Here is a 21291-nt window from a genome sequence, read left to right on the forward strand (position 1 = left end):
GGCCTGCATGCTTCTGGGGCAGGGAAACCGGCTAAGCAGGCAGGATGGGCCCCTGCCTATCATAGCCAACCAGCTGGCCTCATCCCAGGCGTCCTGGCTGAAACAGCAGACCTCGGTGTCAGCAATGTCAAGGCAGTCTCCAGTGGTGCTCAGATTCAACACACAAAAATAGCAAGAGAAATAGTTTAGCTTTGGGAGTGGAGTGGGCTGCTCTTAAAGGCTCATAAAGATCTGCTTTAGGATTTTATTTTTCCCTGTTGATCTTAGGCAACTCCAAAACTGAGGCTCTTATCTCTTATCAGTGATGAATAACTGCACACTTGGGAATGGGTTGCTGTTGGCTGGTTCCCTGAACTAAGTAACCCTGTGCTCTTAGGCTTGATGGCAGCACCAGGGAACCGCCGTCTTTATACACACGATTCATCTTTGTCATTTATTTTACTCAGCCTGGTTAGCTCTTAGTTTCTGTTTTCCTCCTTTTTAGCCTCTTTATCAGTGGTGTGGGCTTCCCTGGTGGCTCAGACGGTAAAGAGTCCGCCTGCAGTGTGGGAGACTTGAACTGGCCTGTCTGCCTGACACACGGCATTCCTTCTATTTTATAGTGTTTATCACTCCTGATTGTCGCCTGCCTATGACCAGAGCCAAATAGCCTTAAATGGCCAAAGGGAGATTGATGGATGTCTGCTCAGGAGACTCTTTAAACAGTAGGGTAATCAGGGGGACAGCAGGCTCCTGTGGGAGGAGAGAACAGTGTTTATTCCAGAAAACCAAGAATGTCTGTTCACCTGGGTAGGGAAAAAAATCTTTGTTACATAGCTCCCTTTAGGTAAATGTCAGTAAATGCCATAATTAGGACCCCTTTCTAGAAATGCCAAACATTATTCTGAGACAAGGCAAGTTATATAAATTGGAGCAGAAAACAGGGAAATAACAATTGCTTGACAAGTGTGTTGTTTTTTTTCCATTAGTATTCCCTCACAGTTTGCTACCTGAATCTGTTCTTTAGGAAGTAAAGGGGGTAAATGGTTAGGAAGAAAATTTGGAAAAGCGGTTTAGAGGATGGGGGAGAGTATAAGCTTATAAAACATTTTGGAAGTGGGGAAAGAAGGAACTTATGAAACAGACATAGGTGGGAGGTGGGGTGGGCAGAGGGTGGAGGAGGCAAAGAAGGTTCCAGGAAAATGCTTCTCGCACTGAAAAATTCAATCTGAAGTAACTTTATATTTGAATATATGCTGTAAATAAAATCCCTATTTTCTTTCTTTTTCAACAGGAACCACTTGAATTAAAATTTCCAAACATCTCTTATTCTGCCCTGGGCCTCTTAAAGGTAAAATCATGGCTTCCAACAGACCTGGGAGTACAGGGCAGCTGTATCACTGGGGAATCTGAATGATTTATGTCAATCCATGGATTGAAAAGAGTTCCTTTTAGAATTATTCTTCTCACTTGAAAAGTATATGTACTTTTCATTTTTAAAATGAGTCACATAACGGTGAAAACAACTGTAAGTATTTTTCACTTTAAATAACCCTAATGTTGTACTTGAAATGTAAATTTTTAAGAGGAGGAATTCTTTTTTTTTTTTACAAAAAGAATCCTTTTCTTTAAAAAAAAAAAAAAAAAACCTGTTTAGCCATAGGATTCTTTTAAATAACCAACACTTTAATATATTGAAAGTAGGTTTCAACTTTAAAACTTGATTTCCATACACATTTTCAAAAGTATATAGCCCTTGTGTAAAATGAGGTACCAATTAAAATATTTGCAAGTTAAGGTCAATGTCCCACCCATGATAAAAAGTATTTAGAACATTTACTGATGCATTTATAGTTTTAGAAATGAGACAGTTCCTTGAGGCATGTAATTGTGAGATTTAATCTATCTAAGTATGAGCCCTCTAGCCTATGGCAGAGAAAGTAGTTAAGAATGATGTAACATAGAGAGAGGTATGTCTCTTCTCTCTTACATACATGTAACACATAGGCTATTTCTGTAAGAACAAACAAAAAATGACTGATTTTAGAAGACAGAATAGGAGAACTAGAGTGATGAAGAGACTTTGCTACATACTGTATGAAGTTTATTTTTATCACATGTAGATATTATTTTTTAAATAAAAAAACTAGGTTTTACAAAGTATAGTCAAGTGCCCAAAATGGGTTAGGAGGATTATTCTAGTGAGACAGTGAGGTGAACTCAAAAATCATGTCCTACTCCCTCAGGGCAGAGCACTGAATGCCTCAAGAACAGAACAAGGTGAAGAAAAGGATTTGTTACTATTCCTAGAACTATTTATTAATTCATTATGTGGTTACCCATTCAGGAATGATTGTGGAAGGAATGAAAGTCATGATTGGTGTGTTTTTCTTACTTTTTCCTCCTTTTGTTCCCAACTGAAGAGTTTAATATTTCAAAGAAGAAAAAATGATATTAATAAGTTTATACAGTTTTAGAGAGTAAGAAGAGGGGGTTTTCTGTCTTTTAGGGCTGTCTCCACATGAATCCTGCCGAGAGACTGACGTGTGAGCAGCTGTTGCAGCATTCGTATTTTGACAGTATCAGAGAAATAGGGGATTCGGCAAAACAGCATGAGAAACCAACAAGGAAGACCCTACGACAGAGCCGAAAGCACTTGCCGGGGGTAAAAATGGGGCACTGCTTTACAGAAGCATGCGAGGTTGCAATATCAGATGAGTTCATACCTGCCATCTGGTAGAGTCTGAATCTATACTTGAGGTGTCGATTGAGGCTTGCAGTTCCAGCATCCTGTTATTTTTGCGTGAGGACACACAGATCACAAGATCTACCGGCCAGGGTCCCAGAGACACTTACTGCTAAGGGCCCTTCTTCCTGAATCCTGAAGATGACCTTGCCTCGTGGCTTCCTGCTGCCACCCAGGGGCCAGGGCTTTTGCTGTGCAGGAGCACAGGTCCCAGACAGAGACAAGGGTGTGAATTCCGCTGAGCATGCTTCTTGTGCTTTGGAAAATGAAATTAAATTTACCCCAGGCGGCTCTCTGTCATCATGTTTACCTTCAGTATTGATTGACATTCCAGTTTTATCTGAAAAAGGAACTGTTTTCCTCCTTGACCCGTTAATCATCAGAGTTGGCTGTGGTAAACGTGGTGATGATTGCTTTCAACAAGAACAGCAGAACAGTACCTTTAACCAGAGCACAGCATCCAGGCTGCACACTGGGAGCCTGTGAAGATTTGTGATTGCTATAAAGTGGGAAGAGTGGCCTTGCATTGTCTTGTCATAAGCCAAGAGCTGTAAAGATTTAGAATGGATTGTAGTTGGAGCCACAGTTAGGATGAGCTGGCTGCTCCTGATTGCTTCTTTCATCTGCTCAGGTGCCCCTTAAGCTTTAAATTATCTTGCTTAGTCTTTCCCTTTGCAGCTTCCATTGCTGAGTGGTATCTGGGTGGTGTTTGTGAGGTTTGGAGGAGAGAAGAGGGTGGATGCTCCATTAGGAACAGGTACAACATGAAACCCAGTGCCCTAAAATAGACCAGAGTTAGGAAGTTAAGAATGCTTTTCATACAAAGCAGATAGACTTTCCCCTCAGAGTTACCTCTTACCTTACTGTTTCTTTGTGTTCAGGAGTACAGCGTCTTGATATAAATATTTTTACTTGAAAGAATAGGGGAACCTCACTAATTTGTATATCGCTTGTAGGTTTGATTTAAAAGTCCTGAAAAGTATTCATTTTTCAGATACCTAAGTCCATATAGTACCATAAAAAATATGTGTTCCCTTGCCTTCATTTGACATTGAGGATGAATTCAAACATTTTCTGGCAGCATTAAAGGAGCAGTTTTGCCTTTTTAAGTAATGTAGTAGGTGGCCAAATCATCTGAGTGCTTCAGACATCAGTTTTCTTTGCTGTAAGACAAGGTATTGGCTTAAATGATCCCTAAGGTCCCAGCAAGCTCTAAAGCGTCTGCCTGCAATGCAGAAGACCTGTGTTTGATCCCTGGGTCGGGAAGATCCCCTGGAGAAGGAAATAGCAACCCACTCCAGTATTCTTGCCTGGAGAATCCCATGGACAGAGGAGCCTGGTAGGCTACAGTTTACGGGTTGCAAAGAGTCAGACATGACTGAGCGACTTCACTTCAAGGTCCCAGCAAGCTCTTAACTCCTGTGAATCTATGCTTTTTTTCTCAATACTGTTAACATGTAGATTTCCCCTTCCTTTTCATATCCTCTCAATTTCCTTTAAAGTACATGTTTTGCTTTATAATAAACAATAAATCTTGAAAAGCAGAGACCAGATTTACAGGAGGCACTGAGCTCCATGTCCATCAATTCCTCCATCTTGATTGGAGCCCCTGAGCTCCAGATGTAAACATTCTTTTTCTCTCAGATCCTGGATTCTATGCAGAAAGAGTATTTCTGTGCTGAAAAAATTGACCTTTTTTTTGACCGTGTTATGGATAATGAAAAAAGTGTGTGGCATTGAACGTAACTCTGTTTTGTATTTTCAGTTGCAGTGCCTACCTCAGCTGACCAGCAGCAGCATCCTTCCAGCTCTGGATAACAAGAAACATTGCTATAACACCAAGAAACTTAACTACCATTTTCCAAACATTTAAAGAGCTTGGAGATTGATGATAAAAAAAGAGTTGATCATCAATTTGAATAAAACACACATTTGGTTGAAAACAATCACAACGTTGGAAGAAGCCTCAGGAGAAAATTAAGTAACTAAGTGGGGGAGGCCAAATGGCAAGATGTGAAGGAAAATTCCAGAGGCAGTCTTCCATGCATGACAATGCTGTCCAGAACAGAAGGGAACAACTTCTTTGGATTTTCATTTGTATTTTTATTGTATCTAAGTAGCTGAGCTAATGGACAGAATATAAACTGTATCTACTGTACTCGCCCATACCTCTGGCAAAATAGAGATGCAAAAAAGATTTATGCTATAATCGTACCAGATAGAACAGGTGAAAATGGATTACAGAATGCCCATATATTTTTTTTGGATCTCTGTTGCTTTGAGACCTGTCTCCTGCTTCTTCAGATTTTCTCATCATATTTAAGGAGGGTTTTAGTTCTTAAAAGCAAAATATTTAAAATTCCATTTCCTGCTTGTTCTAGTTCTTGATTTTTATATATGGAAACGTCTTGAATATTTGAGTCATTCAAAATATTTAAAATCATGTGGATTATCATAAAAGGACTGTAATTTATCTGCTTATATATTTAATGATGTGTTTATAGACACTTCTTACATATACTTTGGTCTTAACCTTTAGTAAAGGATGCATCTTAGTCATTTTTGCAGGCAAGATGGGTTGACTATAATCTGTCTACATTTGTTCACCCAGTTACCCTTGCAAACAATGGCATGAAGCTTGGCAGTTGACCAAGGGGTAGAACAAGATCTACAGGCTTTGCAGGAACTCAGCCTGCCAGCCTGAAAGTAATTAGTACTCCATTCTCTCCAGTTCTGCCTCAGGCCTGGAGACAGAGCAACAGGCAGGACTATATACAGTGATCTGGGTTTTGGAAGAAACTGCTTATAAACTTTCACTTGGATCATAAGAGACATTATGTTTTCCCTGAAATATCTTTTTACACTCTATGTATATGTTGTATATATATGTATACTGCACACACATATATGTGTGTATATATACACACTAACAATAATAGGCCAAAGTGATATTATTGAGAATTGCTAGCTTTGTACAGTGGTACTTAAAATGATGACATATAATTAGTTTTGATTTGGCCTATTGCTTCTATTCAAAAAGCTTTTTCATCTTTGTCCCCTGGACATAAGGGCAATATGAAGCAATAAGTCTGTTTCTTATTGCTCAACCCCATTCTTGATTGATGTCCTGCTATTTCCTAGCAGTTCTCAGCCATGGTTTTTGAAGACGTATTTTACTGTTTACTATATCTTCAAAACATTTCTTCTGCACTTTAATTTACTGCCATATTAATTTTCTTCATGACAGCATTTGACGGTTTTTACTTACTACACAGTGATCTACCAAATTCTGGCATCTGTTCAATAATTTTGAGTATCCCAGCCAGTTTAATGATAGCCTGAGGCTTCCTGATGTATGTAGCTTCTTGCATAAAGCTGACAGTGGGCTAAATAACCAGTCACAATATAATCTAATTCTTGTTACATAGACTTTGATTCAAATGACAAAGAAGGACATCCAACTTCTGCAGTAGTGTAAATTTTGTATTTTCTTTTTTCTTTACTCCTAACAATGCACCTGATGAGGCAGATGACTGCAACTGCCTAATTTATCCAGTATTTTTAAAGAATCCCATTCAGAATAGAAAAGTGTTGCCAGACTAACTTGTGGCCAATCAGGTGCTTCATCACATAGTAATCAAACAAACCTGAGATAGAAGTGGTCATTTTTTTCTGACTTCTATAAAATGTATGCTTATACTTAACCATATCCGTGATCCTTTCTTTCTTCATCATGGAATCACCACTGTTTCACATGAGACAAACATTTTCTGATTTTTTAAATGACAGTGGCAATTATATTAGTAAATAGTATATCATTTATGGCATGTGCTATTTACATAACCCAGTTTCTAAACACAACTAAAATTCATTTTTCTACTATAAGAGTGCATTACAGAAAGTGTTTATTTTAAAACTATCTCCAGTCAAGGTTATATCTAACAGAATAATGTTCAAACCAAACATATAGACATCCACAAACAAGTTGGCATATAACTAACAATAATAGAATCAGGGCCATTTCAAAGAGGTAAAAATAAAGATCTGATTTTTATCTATTTGTGATATTCATTATCACTGAGTTCTAGACATAAAGTGAATTTTGTGCTTACACTCATGGGAAATACTATCCAACATATATGAGGGAATACAAATTAGTTTCTAATTGACGTGTTAAATTTTTCCTCTTTAAGCAGTTTTTAAATTTAAGCAAAAAATAGGTAAAGCTGTGCTGGTCTTCATCATTGTTTCCTCTGGTTTATTGGAATAAGCAAAGTTATTTAAATCCAGCCAAGTATTTAGGTCTAGTTTTAATAAAACACCAGATTAAGCCTACAGACTAGACAAATTAGCCAGAAACTGTTTATTCAGAGAAAGGATGTATGTTACAAAGAGCACAGATATGCAGGATCATGAGAAATGCATGCAAATCCTGGGAAGAATGGGAACGCTCCAGCAACCTCTGATTACTTTGCATAATTGACTCCATCTCAATGAATCTGAAATTTAGCTTTCAGTTTTTCATAATTGTACATTTATAGTAACATGCTTCAATAACTTTAAAATGAAACAAATTACTGTTAAATATCTGTACTATACATTTAAATCATTTTAAAGAACTTAAGTATCTACATCAAGATATTTATATAGATACCATTATAAAATAAATATATTAAAAGGGTATATGATTTGCATTTAATATGATTTAGTGTACATAAATTCTTAATTCCAACTTAGTAACTTTAGTGAATCACATCTGAATGTTTATTTTCTACATGATGGACCCTGCTAAAAATGTCATGATGTAACATCCTTATAGTTCTGCTGATAACCATATAATATTTGTTGCTGTTAAGGATCAATTTAAAATGACACTCTACACTGAATTAAGATACTTTTTGAAATATTATTTTACTTCAAGTCCAATTTTAGCTCCAGAGAAGGCAGTGATGTCTTAAAGGCTTGAACAATTTTTTCTTTTTCTTTTACTCCAGGAAGATCACTTAGAAACAAATACTTGAGGTTCCTGTAAAAAGAAGAAAATTTTAAAAGTTAATGTAATTTGACCTTTACTCTCATAGCATTAAAAATAAATTTGTTTTATTGGCTTTTTAAGAAAGTACACACAGTACGTGTTCATATCATCCTACACATTCAAAATGACTTTTAGAACAGTAGTCATAGAGTACTACTTTAAATGAAATTCATGCTAGGAACTAATCTAGACTTTGGAAAGTTTAGTTGTTCTGGTTATGTCAATAATTCTGCTGAGTTTTTCCAAATATGTATATTATGGCATAGAACTCCTTTGCATGTTAAATATAAAATATGACATCAGTTGTAGTTATGATTTTTTGAATCTGACACTAAAAGTAAAAACAAAGCAAAAATAAACAAGTGGAAATACATCAAGTTGAAAGGCTTCTGCACAGCAAAGAAAACCATTAACAAAATGAAAAGGCAACCTACTGAACAGGAGAAAATGTCTGCAAGTCATATATCTGATAAGGGGCTAATATCCAAAATATATAAGCTCATACAACTCAACAGCAAAAAAACCTGAACAATGCAATTTTTAAAATGGGCAAAATATCTGAATAGACATTTTTCCAAAGAGGGCATACAGATGGAGAACAGGTACATGAAAAGATACTCTACATCATTATCAGGGAAATGCAAATCAAACCACAATGAGACCGCACCCTACACTTGTTAGAATGGCTGTTATCAAAAAGACTAGAAATAAGCGTTGGCGAGGATGTAGAGGGAAGAGAATCTTTGTGCATGGTTGAGGGGAGTGTAAATTGGGGCAGTCATATGAAAAACAGCATAAAGATTCCTCAAAAAATTAAAAAAGAACTACCATGCTGCTGCTGCTGCTGCTGCTAAGTCGCTTCAGTCGTGTCCAGCTCTGTGCGACCCCATAGACGGCAGCCCACCAGGCTTCCCCGTCCCTGGGATTCTCCAGGCAAGAACACTGGAGTGGGTTGCCATTGCCTTCTCCAATGCAGGAAAGTGAAAAGTGAAAGTGAATTTGCAGAGTCTTGTCCGACTCTTAGCGACCCCATGGACTGTGGCCCACCAGGCTCCTCCATCCATGGGATTTTCCAGGCAAGAGTACTGGAGTGGGGTGCCATTGCCTTCTCCGTATGATTCAACAATTCTATGTTTCAGTATTTATCTGAAGAAAACAAAAACACTAACTCAACAAGACATCTGCACACCCATGTTCAGGGCAGCATTATTTACAATAGTCAATATACAGAAACAACCTAAAAGTCCACTGATGGGTCAGTGGATAAAGAAAATAAGGTATATGCATATATGTAGTACTGAGCCATAAAAAATAATAAAATTCTGCATTAGCAACAAACCAGATAGACCTTGAGGGTATTATGCTAAGTGAAATAAGTCAGAGAGAGAGAGACAAATACTGTATGATCGCCTATATGTGGAAGCTAAAAATAAAGAAGCAAGCTCACAGATACACAAAACAGATTGGTAGTTATTGCCAAGCCGGGGTGAGAAGCAGGAGAATGGGTGAACTGTGTTATGTTTCTGCTTTTATTTTAAATGAAATTGAATTTTAAAAATATGAATCTTAACCTAGAAAGGAAAAGAAACTGGGGAAGTTCTTAAAACAACTCAAGTTTCTGTTACGAGATGAAGCCACAAAGCCTGAACTAATGTAAGAGACAAACAATCTTGTACTTTTGGTTATAATGTTTAAGATTTCTCAAACTTCCTGTGATGCTGAGGTTATTGGCAGACCATGGGGGAAAAATACTTTAAAGGATGAGGAGGAAGTATAATAGCTGATGTTTACTGAGAGCACCAACAACTTTAATAGGCATCATGCTAGGTGCTTTATGTAATTGATTTTTTAAAAAAAGATGCTTCCTAAAAAATGCAATACAACTATAAGATATTAAAGTTGATAATTTCAACTGTTTTAAGTATTGTGGCTGAAGGTTAAATTATTTTTTTAAATTCTGTTTTTCAGAATTAAGAAAAGATACCATTTATCAACTGTTTTAAATTCTGATTATTCACCTTAACATGATTATCAAGTTTCCATTCTGACACTAACCACCTACCTGAAATGATGCAAAGCAATGATACCTTTGTCTGTGACATTCCCACATGAAATTATTTCCATTTCCAACATGCTTTTTTGTAAATTTTCAAGTTGGCTAAGTCTCTCCAAACAACCATCCTCAATATAGTGACACTTGCATAGTCTTATTTTTTCAACATACTGTAGGCCTTCTGGAGGGGAAAAAAGCACAGTTTAAGAACCTGCTTTACCATTAAGATGATCAACTGTCCTGGTTTGCCCAGGACTGTTCTGGTGTCAGGACTGAAAGTCCTAAGTCCTAGGAAACCTCTTAATCCCAGGAAAACTGGAACAATTAGTCACCCTATTAACCACACAAAGTATTCACTACATGGATTGTGCTGACAGACAGAGCCATTCTACAGTCAGATGCCCATGCACTGAGGAATAAAATGCCCACACAAGCAGAGGCTGTGTGGATATAATTATTTCTACATTAGTCAGGGTTACTCAATGACAGAAGTTTGACAAAGACAGTTTGACAAACAAGACCTTAAATATTAAGTTGATAAACCACAGCTTGGTTTGGAGAGAAAGGAGAGGAGGGTACTTGTAACCTCTATTTAACTTAAAAATAAATATCATACACAAGAAGATACAAGCTGGATTGGACTGAAAAGGGTGAGAAGGACACCCATATGACTATAAGAGTTTCAAGTGCAACCAAAGGTCATTGCAAATCACCTGCATTTCCCATAACAAATGGTGGAGGACTTACCCATGTGATCAAATCCGATGCTCATGATACAGGAATCGGTGGCGTCAATCGCCTGAATCTTGTACTTGTCCAGAGGGCCTGTCGGGAGATGGTTGTAGTCCTTCTGCCACCTCTGCTGGCCGTGGTAGCGCACCATGGCCCCGCAGCGCAGCAGCCACTCTGACGCTGCCCTGTCAGGGCCCACGTCCCTGATGCGGTCATGATCCACTCTGTGGGGACGAGGACAAAAGCAGGTAGCTTTAACTATAGTCACTAGCTTCTTAGCTATGTTCACCAACGTAAATATGGAATAGCAACTACTTTTCACTTCCCGTGATGAGGGAGATAAATCCATGAAAAGAAAATATTCAATGGTAGCTCTACTTGCTACCATTTTTGCTTTTGTTTTCAAGTGAACACTGTCAAAGCATTTTTTTTTTTTAAATCTGAGTTTATCAGGCAGACATGGGTCTTCATTGACTCGTATGCAGCATAGTAGCTTGACTCCAGGAGATACTCAGTAACTATGTATTGAACGAATGACAACACTTGGTTATAATTTTTATTAATGATAAAAGATTTAAAAAGAATAATTTTGAACATTTGTTCAAATTAATGTCCTTAAGTGATCTTTATTAATTTTTACTTATGCCTTTTTCTCTAGTTAGTGGTATTAATGCTGTATTAAGCAATGAGGAGGTTAGTTTTGCCAGTTTCAAAATAAGCATGCCACCAAATAACATTTTTAAAACTTGAATTCACTTGATGGTATTCAAAAGGTTAACTACATTGCTTAAGTCACAGAATAAAATATTCTAACATTATTGAGCTTTTCTGATTATAAAAATAATAAAAGATCATTTTTAAAAGCTTGAAAGGCACTGAAAGAATGAATAAAAAGAATCACTGAAGTCCTGTAACCCAGTCAGTCACAGTTAATATTTTATAACTTATCTCTTTTTGGTCTTAATTCAATTTTTTTTTAAGAAAATTAGGATCATACTGCGTACACAACACAAATAACATCTGAAATATAAGAAAACCAAATTAGCCACTGGGAACTCATCGAGCTGAAACAATCCCCATGTTTCTTCACTTTAGTATGGGTAACTTACTTGTTAAACACTGCATTCAACCAGCCCCAGAAGTATCGGGAGTCACGTGACCATGGGAGTTTCTTTAAGCCACAGAGCTGCTGGGAAATTTTTCCAAACAGCATCATTTGCTCTAGACACATAAAATAGTATTCATATTAGATCATCAGTTGGCAATCAGAATCCATACATACAGTAACTTACTTCACAACTTCAGACTCAATGTTCTTGTGATGATAAAGCTGACTCATTTACCCCTCAATAGTTATTGAGCAAGTTACTACTGTTTGTTTTCTTGGTTTCTTTTGCCGCAAAGGAGAGGCCAAATTGGATGGTCTCTATGGTTCCTCCCAGCCTTGACATTAAGTTATACTTGTTCGAGCTTCAATTGGAGTCCGCCTACAGTGGCGCCACCTGGTGTCCATTCAGGTAGTGCAGTTACAGATTTACCGAAACCAGTTCCAGTCCCACGGAGAAGGCAATGGCACCCCACTCCAGTACTCTTGCCTGCAAAATCCCATGGGTGGAGGAGCCTGGTAGGCTGCAGTCCATGGAGTCGCCAAGAGTCCGACACGACTAAGCGACTTCCCTTTCACTTTTCACTTTCATGCATTGGAGAAGGAAATGGCAACCCACTCCAGTGTTCTTGCCTGGAGAATCCCAGGGACAGTGGAGCCTGGTGGGCTGCTGTCTATGGGGTCGCACAGAGTCGGACACGACTGAAGTGACTTAGCAGCAGCAGTAGTTCCAGTCCCAATCCACATTTCCAGTATCAAAATGACAAACTAAAATCATCTAAGGGTCAATGTATCAAGGTTAAGACACTTAGATCCAGAAAAGGAGTGGAATCATGGAAATAGATCTTCCTATGACAAGAATTGATGCTTTTGAACTGTGGTGTTGGAGAAGACTCTTGAGAGTCCCTTGGACTGCAAAGAGATCCAACCACCTGGGAATGCCAGGTGTTCTTTGGAAGGAATGATGCTAAAGCTGAAACTCCAGTACTTTGGCCACCTCATGAGAAGAGTTGACTCAATGAAAAAGACTCTGATGCTGGGAGGGATTGAGGGCAGGAGGAAAGGGGATAACAGAGGGTGAGATGGCTGGATGGCATCACCGACTCGATGGACGTGAGTTTGAGTGAACTCTGGGAGATGGTGATGGACAGGGAGGCCTAGCGTGCTGCGATTCATGGGGTCACAAAGAGTCAGACATGACTGAACGACTGAACTGAAGTGAACTGAGGACAAGATTGTAAGTAGCCCCCAGAACAGTGCAAACCAAGAACTATGCCAGGGCAGCTGGGAAAGGCTAGACAAGCCACTTAACCTCTCTGACCCTTGGTTTTCTCATTTATAAAATGAGATGATTGGCACAGATGATTTCCAGCTGTAAAAATCCATAACCATGAGTTGAGAAAGTGATTTCGGAACTGGGTCTCAACGTGACTTATGGTGCCAGGTGGAGGGGGGTGAAACACAGACAAATGATACACTGTCTTTGAAGAGCTGACAACTTAATGCAGGGTAGAGTGAGCTAAAACAAGTCACCAGGTAGTTAAAATAAACGATGGAGCCTGAAAAATACCTCAAAAGAGTTAAAGACAAACACGGATTTCAACAGACAAAGATGCCAAGAAAAGGTAGGTCAGGTGACTAGCTGTGGTGGGAACGTTTAAGACTTATTGTCGTTCAGTTGGCTTAGAACATGGGGGTCATGAGGAGACAGACAATGTACACAGTCCCAACAGGAAGGGTCTCCTGTGATCAGCCAGAGAATTTGGCTTCTGCAGGTAGCTAGCAGTCACTGAGCTTTCAGCACAGAGCACTGGCATGGTCAGAACTATGCTTCAGGAAGATTACTCAGACAGCAGCAGCAAGAATGAGGGCCATTCAGAGATGAGGAAACTGAAGCCCCGATATTAAGTAACTCACTGACACCCTAAAATCCTGGAAGAAGGTGGGGGTATTAATAAATGCGTGTCTTTAAAGGGACTTGCCCAGTGTTTCTGGGCTAATTGTTTGCAATGCAGTGCTGAAACCTGAACCTAGCTTTTGCTCTAATTAGTCAATGGCTCTTTCTTCAGTCCTTGAATGGTTCTAGAACTCAAGAAAAAGAAGAGAACTAGAGAGTCCTGAGAGGGAACCACCTTAGAGCTGAGGAAATGCCCGAGGATGTTGAGGCTGTGAACAATGAGAGCTGAGGTCTGAGGACAGGACCCTGGGGTCATCTACTACCTTCTTCCCTGCTTTTCCGCCATTACTCCGCCTTCATTACTACAAACGTGTCCCCGCGCTATAAATACTTCCTCCCACATTCTCAGATCTTCCCTGCTTTTGATTAAATCTCTCACCACCCGTGCCCACTTCAGTAACTCCTTTGGCTGCCAACCATATTTACAAATTGGGTCTTTCTGAATTCATCTCAGGCTGTTCCCTCCTAGTTCCCTCCTAGAGTCCTCCCTGCCCGCCCCTAGAATCCTATGAAAATCTTTCCCAACCTCAAGACTTTATTCAAATACCACCTCCATCCATCTATTCATTCATGCAATATTTAAAGTATGCAGAGCAAAAGGAAGAGCAAAAATCACACATTCATTTCAATTATTCCTAACACCAGGCACAGCACCATCCCCTAATGCAAGTTAAATAAATACTTGGAATTAACAATCTTCAATGGCTGATGAATTTTCATGCAGAAACAAAGAAACTGTCATTAAGCAGAAAAATTAGAGAAGTATGAAAACTGAAGTCACTTGATTCATTTTGGTCAACCTTATATTTCAGCTTAAGAAAAAGACCAAATTTACTTCAGCTTATGATCTCTAGAAATACTGGATATTATATTCAAAATAATTTAAACATGAAAATTTTTATTTTTCAGTAAACCTAAAAAAATAACTGGTAGGTTTTTGCATTCTCAACTGTAATTTTGTTAAAATTGATACTGGGAATTTCAAATGAATTCAAGCAGCTATCTCTAAGAAAGCTTTCTAGAGGGAAAGAGGAGACCTCTGGTGGTGAGTTGGTGAATTTAACTTTAATAAATTAAAAGAAGGGCTTCCGGGAAGGCTCAGCAGATAAGGAATCTAACTGCAATGCAGGAGACACAGGAGACTCAGGTTTGATTCCTAGATAGGGAAAATCCCCTGGAGAAGGAAATGGCAACCCACTTTAGCATTCTTGCTTGGAAAATTCCATGGACAGAAGAATCTGGCAGGCCACAGTCCATGGGGTCGCAGTCAGACACAACTGAGTGACCAGGCACACAAATTAAAAGAAACCACTCAAATTCAAGTTAAAAAATAAACATTACTAAGCTACTGCTGTGATAACTCAGGAATTCAAATTATTTTAAAAATTCTTCTTACTATCATAACATGGCTTGGAGCCGTAAGTTTTTTTTTTAAAGATGTTTCCAAAAGTTGATAGTAAGTTTGTGACTTAGAGAAAGCCAGACCTCTAATGTGTGCCTCAAAATAGGAGATGGAGAGTTCTCCAAGTTGCATAAAAACAAGTTTCTTTTAAACAGTGCAAGTTCTCTTTTTATATATTAAACAAAATTACTTAGGTGGGCTATTCAAAATGATGGCTAACTTAAGGGTCAAAAAGACTAAACTAGCCAACCTGTTCTTGAGGGCAGTGAAAGTGTGGAGAGAAGGGTGAGGTGGTATCAGAATTGGGGAGTTTTCCCCCCAGATTATAACCCCACTTCACTGGAAATCATCCATTACTGATGCCATTTCTTATTCCTGATGTATCTAGAGTCTAGTGAAATAGAGTGACAGAGCACTTCCTTAGGAATTAGAAGCCAAAGTCACCCTAGGCCAGTATCACTTGACACTCACTGAACTAACTTCTTATGGGTTCTGACCTAGATGGAAGGTGAACATGAATTCTTAGCTTCAGGAGGATGTGGTGGCCAGAAAACAAATGTCTCTAGCCAAAGACATTACAGGGTCAATGAATGTAAGGTGAGCTCTTGATTTGAGATAATCGAGATGAAAAAAATTAATGTACAGTCAAGACTAGGTGAGAAGCTAAGCAGAGAAAATTTTATAAAAGTACATGTGTATTTTGAGTTCTTTCACTTTGCTAAACTAGGAAGTACAAGCTCAAAGCTCAAAATCACAGAAGAGTAAAACAGTCACTACTATGGACTGATTCATGAAACCCTGACCACAGACCCTAGATTGTAGAATTCTATACTCAACCTAAGGAGCCTGGTGGGCTGCAGTCCATGGGGCCACTGAGGGTCGGACATGACTGAGCGACTTCACTATCACTTTTCACTTTCATGCACTGGAGAAGGAAATGGCAACCCACTCCAGCGTTCTTGCCTGGAGAATCCCAGGGACGGGGGAGCCTGGTGGGCTGCCGTCTGTGGGGTCACACAGAGTCGGACACGACTGAAGTGACTTAGCAGCAGCATACTCAACCTAGTAACAAATCAACTACAATCCTGTGCAATGGTTAAAATAAAAAACAGTGATAGTACCAAAAGCTGGCGACACTGAAGAGGAACTCGATCACTCAACATTGCTGGTGGGAATGTAAAATGGTACAGCCACTCTGGAAAGGAGTTTGGCACTTTCTTACAAAGCTAAACATGTGCTTATCAGATGACCCAGCAATTGGACTCTTGGGCATTTATCCCAGAGAAATAAAAACAGGCTCACACAAAAAGCTGTACACTAAGTTTTATAGCAGCTTTATTCGAATAGTGAAAAAAACTAGAAGTAACTCAGATATCCTCCAAAGGGTGAATGGTTTAAGCATGTTGTGGTACATTCATACCATGAAATACTTCTCGGCAATAAGACAGAATGAACTATCAATACAGGCAACAATTTGGATGGATCTCATGGGATAATGCTAAGTGAAAAAGTCAATTCCAAAAAGTTGCATACTATATAATTTTGTTTATGTAACATTATTGACATGTCAAAATTTTAGAAAGTGAGAACAGAATGGGGAAGAGGGTGCCTTGCTGGAGGGATCTTGGTGGTGATGGATCTGTGCTGTAGCTTGCCTGTGATGGATACAACATTCTACACATGGGGAGGTCCCTGGCGGTCCAGTGGTTGGGACACTCTCACTGCCAGGGGTCAGGGTTCTATCCATAGTCAGAGAACTAAGATTCCACAAGCCCCACTGCATGACCAAAAATAATAATAATAAGAATCTATACAGGTGTGATAAAATATGTACAGGACTAAACACACACACAAATGCAAAACAGCTATCTGAATAAGATCCATGGGCTGCTCCTGGTTATGTTGTTGTATCAAACTTTTACAAGATGCTACTATTTGAGAAGACTGGGTAAAGGGTACACAGGATCTCTACTGTTTCTTACAACTGCATGGAAATCTACAATTAACTCAAAATTCAAAATATTAAAAATTTTCTAATTAAAAACTAAAAAATGAATATCTTATTTTTCATTTGTGATGAACAAGCAGGCAACATTCCACATTATTTTTACAAATAAAGAAAATATGCATAACTATCCAGGTGATAAAAACCATATAAACATAATAAAAACCATCATTTTATTGAGCTCTTAAAGGGCTTCCCTGGTGGCTCAGACGGTAAAGCGTCTGCCTGCAATGCGGGAGACCTGGGTTCGATGCCTGGATCAGGAAGATCCTCTGGAGAAGGAAATGGCAACCCACTCCAGTATTCTTGCCTGGAAAATATCATGGATGGAGCCTGGTAGGCTACAGTCCATGGGGTCGCAAAGAGTCGGACACGACTGAGCGACTTCACTTTACTGTGCTTAATCTGATGAGTCTTATCTTGCTCATAGGACAAAAGTCCTATGAGAGGGACCCTACATCACTAATAGTTCACAGAGGAGGGGCTAAGGGAAAGGGGTGACTCCACTTTCCCAAGCTATGTGACTAATAACTGGAGCCAAATTCAGACAGGCAAGTGTAAGTCCTTCCAGCAATAAAGTTAGTGCCCATGGGATGATTAATGGTGTCCGACTCCTTCCCACTCCATGGACTGCAGGCCGCCAGGCTCCTCTCCACAGACTTTTCCAGGCAAAAGTACTGGAGTGGGTTGCCATTTCCTACTCCAGGGGATCTTCCGGACCCAGGGACTGAAACTGCGCCATCTGCATTGGCACTGGAGGCATATTCTTTATCACTGCTCCATCTGCTAAATCCAAATAAAGTAATACAGTTACATCGTTCTATTTTTGTTTTGCTCAGCTGTCCTGACCCTAAAAATTAAAAAAAAAAAACCAAAAACTTCCATCAAACACTGACAACAGGTGTTAGGCACAGAACTAATCTAACACAGGCCTTTCAGAGATTACACAGCCCGCTTCCCTCATTTTACAGCTAAACAGGGGTGAAGTGACATGCACAGGTGAATCACTGTTTCTAGGCCCGCAAAGCATATTTAAAACTACATGTCAGTCCAGTATTAAAAAAAAAAAGGAAACAGATCGCTAAATGATGGCAGAGACCGAGCCGTCTGTTTCATTTATTCGCTCAATATTTACAAGACCAATAATGAATGACATGTCAGGAGCCACATATATGGATGGCCAGAAAACAGCAGGCTATCAGGCGTCGCCATGACAGAGCCTCCGTCTGGAGAAGGGTAGGGCTGGACAGTGCCCTTCAGTGAGCACTTCGCTCTGTAGGAGACTCGTTGGAGACAGGTTCTCCGCAAGGAGCCGCTAGGGACGTGGGGAGGGGCTAGGAAAAGGCGAGGTTGAGAGGGCGGAGCCACGAGAGACGCGGGGAGGGGTCGAGGGGGCGGGGCCTAGCTGGAGGAAAGGAGGGCCTCTGGGCCTGCCCAAACGAGAATTTTCACCATCGTCATCCCCAGACTTTCTCCTGCGGCGCCAAGTCCGCTGGGCTGTGCAGGTCGAGGACGCGTGACTCGGCGGGCCAGATTTTCAGTTAGCCAAGCGATGGGAGAAGGGAAAGGGGAGAGGGTGACCACGACTAGTCCCGCCCCTCTCGGGGCCTAGCTCCTCTACTCACAGCGTCAAAAGGAAGGAGCAAGCTGGCGTCCCCAGCGTCTACGGCGGCGCAGGCCTGCCCTTCGCCCTCCGCCGCGCGCGTCTATTGGCCACTGGCGGCTGCGCCCACGTGGGGCGAAGGCGCTCCCTTCATTGGGCTCTGCTTGGGGGGCGGGTCTAGAGGGCGCTGGGACCCGGGCATTGCAGGTCTCAAGGGCTGGCTTCTAGAGCTTGAGGCAGGGAAAGGGGTGCAGGCGATGGTACCAGCACTGCGTTACCTGGGCAGTGTCTGCGGACGGGCCCGCGGGATTTTCCCCGGGGGCTTCTCCGCGGCGCACACACCCGCGTCGGGGAAATCCCGGCTGTTGTGCCAGGGTGGCCGCAGAGCCAGCACCAGGTGAGTACCCGCTGGCCCGCCCCCCGCGGTCTGCGCTGCCTCTCTTGGAGGTGCCTAGTGCTGGACCTCTGCCTCTGCTCTTCTTCGCTGTCCTCGGCGAGAGAGAAGGTCGGGATCCTGTGAAGCCCGGGCTCCAGCCTCAGATCCCAGGAGCTACCTGCCTGGATCCCTCGTAGGCTTGTGGGCGAGAGAAGAATAAGAAAGGCAGTGTCGAGTAGAGGTCAAGAACAGTCCTGGCTTTGAATACGACTCCACCGCTTCCCATTCAACCCTGGGCGGGTTACTTAAGCTCCTTTAAGGCTCAGTTGTGAATTGGAACCTAGTCTCTCGCGCAAGTGGTCGTTTTGAGGATTACAAGGACCTCACACACTGTAAGCAATCAAATGTGCTGTTTGTTCGCTGGCCTTCCTGATGTTACTTGAACATCTGAAACCGGTCTTAAGTCAGTCAGTTCCTGGCACACACACGGCTGCATAGAGTTGCCGTATGAGAAGCAGCTCAGCTGCTAATCAAACCCTGCAGAATTCAGCGTCCTGTGATTTGAAATGTGGAGATCACGTATGAAATTACCGTTTTTTACCTGCTCTCTGTATGGGGAGCGGTTTATGCGAAGGTTTCAAAGCTGAAAAGCTCTTGGCTCTTTTTCGGGAACTAGCATGTGGGCAACATGAGTGTGAGGAGCTTGGCGGAACAGAGGATGGTGTGGAAAGACACCGGAGAAGGGTTACATCACAGCAGAGGTTTTGCTTTAACTGCACGTGGAATTTTATTCTAAGGGCGCTGGGAGACTTTTAAAGACGTGATTAAATGTTGATGTTTCAAAAGTTGATTCTGGCTGCTGTGTATTAGTGGATTGGAGGGGAATTAGTGTGGAATAGGATTTGTGATTCATCGTGGGGTATGTAGACTGTTCTTTTGGGAACCTTTTCTTAAGGGAAGAAAAGTAAGGTTAGTGAAGGTTTTGTTTATACTTTTTTATTTTGAAATGATTAAAGATCCATAGGAAGTCCCCCTCCCAAAAAAACCCCCACAAAAACCCAGACCAGATAGCTCTCATGTACCCTTCTTCACCCAATTTGCTCCAATGTCTTACCTAACTGTAATAACAGTGTCAAAACCAGGAAAATGATATTAGCACAATCCATAGACCTTGTTCAGATTTTCATCAGTTTTACATGCACTCGTTTTTTAAAATTGCTTCACTACTTACAGACTTTATTCTATATAACAGTTAGTATCTTAAAAGATTATTTTGAAAATTGAAATTAATTAGGTAGATAGATTTGGGGGAGAATTGCTTCTTTATAATTTTGAGTTTTCCCATCCATGAACTTGGCATATCTTTTCATTTATGCATACTCATTTGTTATTTAGGAGCTTCCCAGGTGGCTCAGTAAAAGAATCTACTTGTCAGTGCAGGAGTGGGAGGAGACACAGGTATGATCCCTGGGTCCAGAATATCCCCTGGAGGAGGAAATGGCAACCCAGTCCAGTATTCTTGCCAGGATAATCCCATGGACAGAGGAGTATACTCCGTGGGGTTGCAAAGAGTTGGACATGACTGAGCATGCACACATGCATGCCTTTGTTATTTAATAAAGTTTAAATTTTTCTCTGTGAAGTTCTTTTTCTCTTTAGTTAATTCTTAGATTCCCTTATTGCTTTGTTGCTATGATAAATAGTATCTTATTTTATATTCTTTCAGCTAGATTTTACTTGTATAGAATATGCTTTTTTTTTTTTTTTAATGCTTTTTTGTATTTCTTATCCAGTTTTGGGAATTTCCCTGGTGGCTCAGATGGTAAAGCCTCTGCCTGCAATGCAGGAGACCTGGCTTCAGTCCCTCGGTTGGGAAGATCCCGTGGAGAAGGAAATGGCAACCCTCTCCAATATTCTTGCCTGGGAAATTCCATGGACAGAGGAGCCTGGCAGGCTACAGTCCATGGTGTCACTAAGAGCCGGACGTGATTTGGAAACTAACACTTTATCACTTTAGGGCCTTCCCAGGTGGCTCAGTGGTAAAGAATCTGCCTGCCAAGTAAGAGACACGAGTTCAATCTCTGAATAGGAAAGATGCCTTGGAGAAGGAAATGGCAACCCACTCCAGCATCCTTGCCTGGGAAATCCCATGGACAGAGAATCCAGTCCATGGGGTCACAAAAGAGACAGACATGACTTAGCGACTAAACAACACCAACATCCAGTTTTGGAACCTGAGTCATAGGTACTTCATAAAATGAGTTAGGAAGTCTTCAGCTTTTTAAATTTTTCTGGAAC

The 21291-nt window shown here is 40.6% G+C and overlaps 3 protein-coding genes across 18 annotated transcripts in view; 2 read left to right on the forward strand and 1 right to left on the reverse strand.

Moving 5' to 3' along the window:
- The window catches only part of CDKL1 (cyclin dependent kinase like 1), a 52773-nt gene extending 44711 nt beyond the window's left edge, over nucleotides 1-8062 (forward strand). For 3 of the 6 annotated variants that reach the window (XM_086321602.1, XM_086321604.1, XM_086321605.1), the window contains 3 exons: nucleotides 1274-1330; nucleotides 2489-2644; nucleotides 4491-6783. In XM_086321602.1, the coding sequence (XP_086177728.1) occupies nucleotides 1274-1330; nucleotides 2489-2644; nucleotides 4491-4598 (321 nt within the window). In that variant the 3' untranslated portion in view covers nucleotides 4599-6783. Of the gene's footprint in view, nucleotides 1-1273; nucleotides 1331-2488; nucleotides 3357-4490 lie in introns of all 6 variants that reach the window. The other 3 variants (XR_015134783.1, XR_015134784.1, XM_086321603.1) reach the window with 2 other exon arrangements.
- Nucleotides 7074-18699, reverse strand: DMAC2L (distal membrane arm assembly component 2 like). 5 transcript variants are annotated; one of them, XR_015134786.1, is made up of 5 exons: nucleotides 18640-18699; nucleotides 11655-11766; nucleotides 10561-10769; nucleotides 8589-9994; nucleotides 7074-7751 (listed from the first exon to the last, which is right to left on the reverse strand). XR_015134786.1 is itself a non-coding variant. In XM_086321609.1 (5 exons), exons 2-5 carry the CDS (start codon nucleotides 11759-11761, stop codon nucleotides 7637-7639), a joined length of 603 nt encoding a protein of 200 aa, XP_086177735.1. In that variant the 5' UTR covers nucleotides 11762-11766; nucleotides 18640-18699; the 3' UTR covers nucleotides 7074-7636. The 5 variants fall into 5 exon arrangements, 4 of the variants coding, with proteins under 4 accessions (XP_086177735.1, XP_086177737.1, XP_086177738.1 ...); XM_086321609.1 differs by having other exon boundaries at nucleotides 9823-9994; XM_086321611.1 differs by lacking the exon at nucleotides 18640-18699 and adding an exon at nucleotides 13871-13922 and having other exon boundaries at nucleotides 9823-9994.
- L2HGDH (L-2-hydroxyglutarate dehydrogenase) overlaps nucleotides 18693-21291 on the forward strand; it is a 53149-nt gene continuing 50550 nt past the window's right edge. For 4 of the 7 annotated variants that reach the window (XR_015134782.1, XR_015134781.1, XM_086321596.1 and 1 more), the window contains exon 1: nucleotides 18693-19014. Coding sequence is in view for 3 of the 7 variants with exons in the window: in XM_086321596.1 (XP_086177722.1) it covers nucleotides 18875-19014 (140 nt within the window). In the remaining 4 variants the exon portion in view is untranslated. Of the gene's footprint in view, nucleotides 19386-21291 lie in introns of all 7 variants that reach the window. The other 3 variants (XM_086321597.1, XM_086321600.1, XM_086321599.1) reach the window with 2 other exon arrangements.

This window comes from Bos grunniens, chromosome 10 (genome assembly GCF_055505025.1).
Source record: "Bos grunniens cultivar Pamir isolate PY7600 chromosome 10, Bosgru_T2T1.0, whole genome shotgun sequence".
NCBI lineage: Eukaryota > Metazoa > Chordata > Mammalia > Artiodactyla > Bovidae > Bos > Bos grunniens.

What these genes read in the sequence shown, in the direction of transcription:
- DMAC2L (XM_086321609.1), bottom strand. Translation starts at nt 11,761, where the DNA reads ATGATGCTGTTTGGAAAAATTTCCCAGCAGCTCTGTGGCTTAAAGAAA. An exon ending in TTGAATGCAGTGTTTAACAA is followed by an intron (nt 10,770 to 11,654) that starts GTAAGTTACCCA and finishes TCGTCCCCACAG; the next exon opens with AGTGGATCATGACCGCATCA. An exon ending in ATTGCTTTGCATCATTTCAG is followed by an intron (nt 7,752 to 9,822) that starts GTAGGTGGTTAG and finishes TTCTTTTTACAG; the next exon opens with GAACCTCAAGTATTTGTTTC.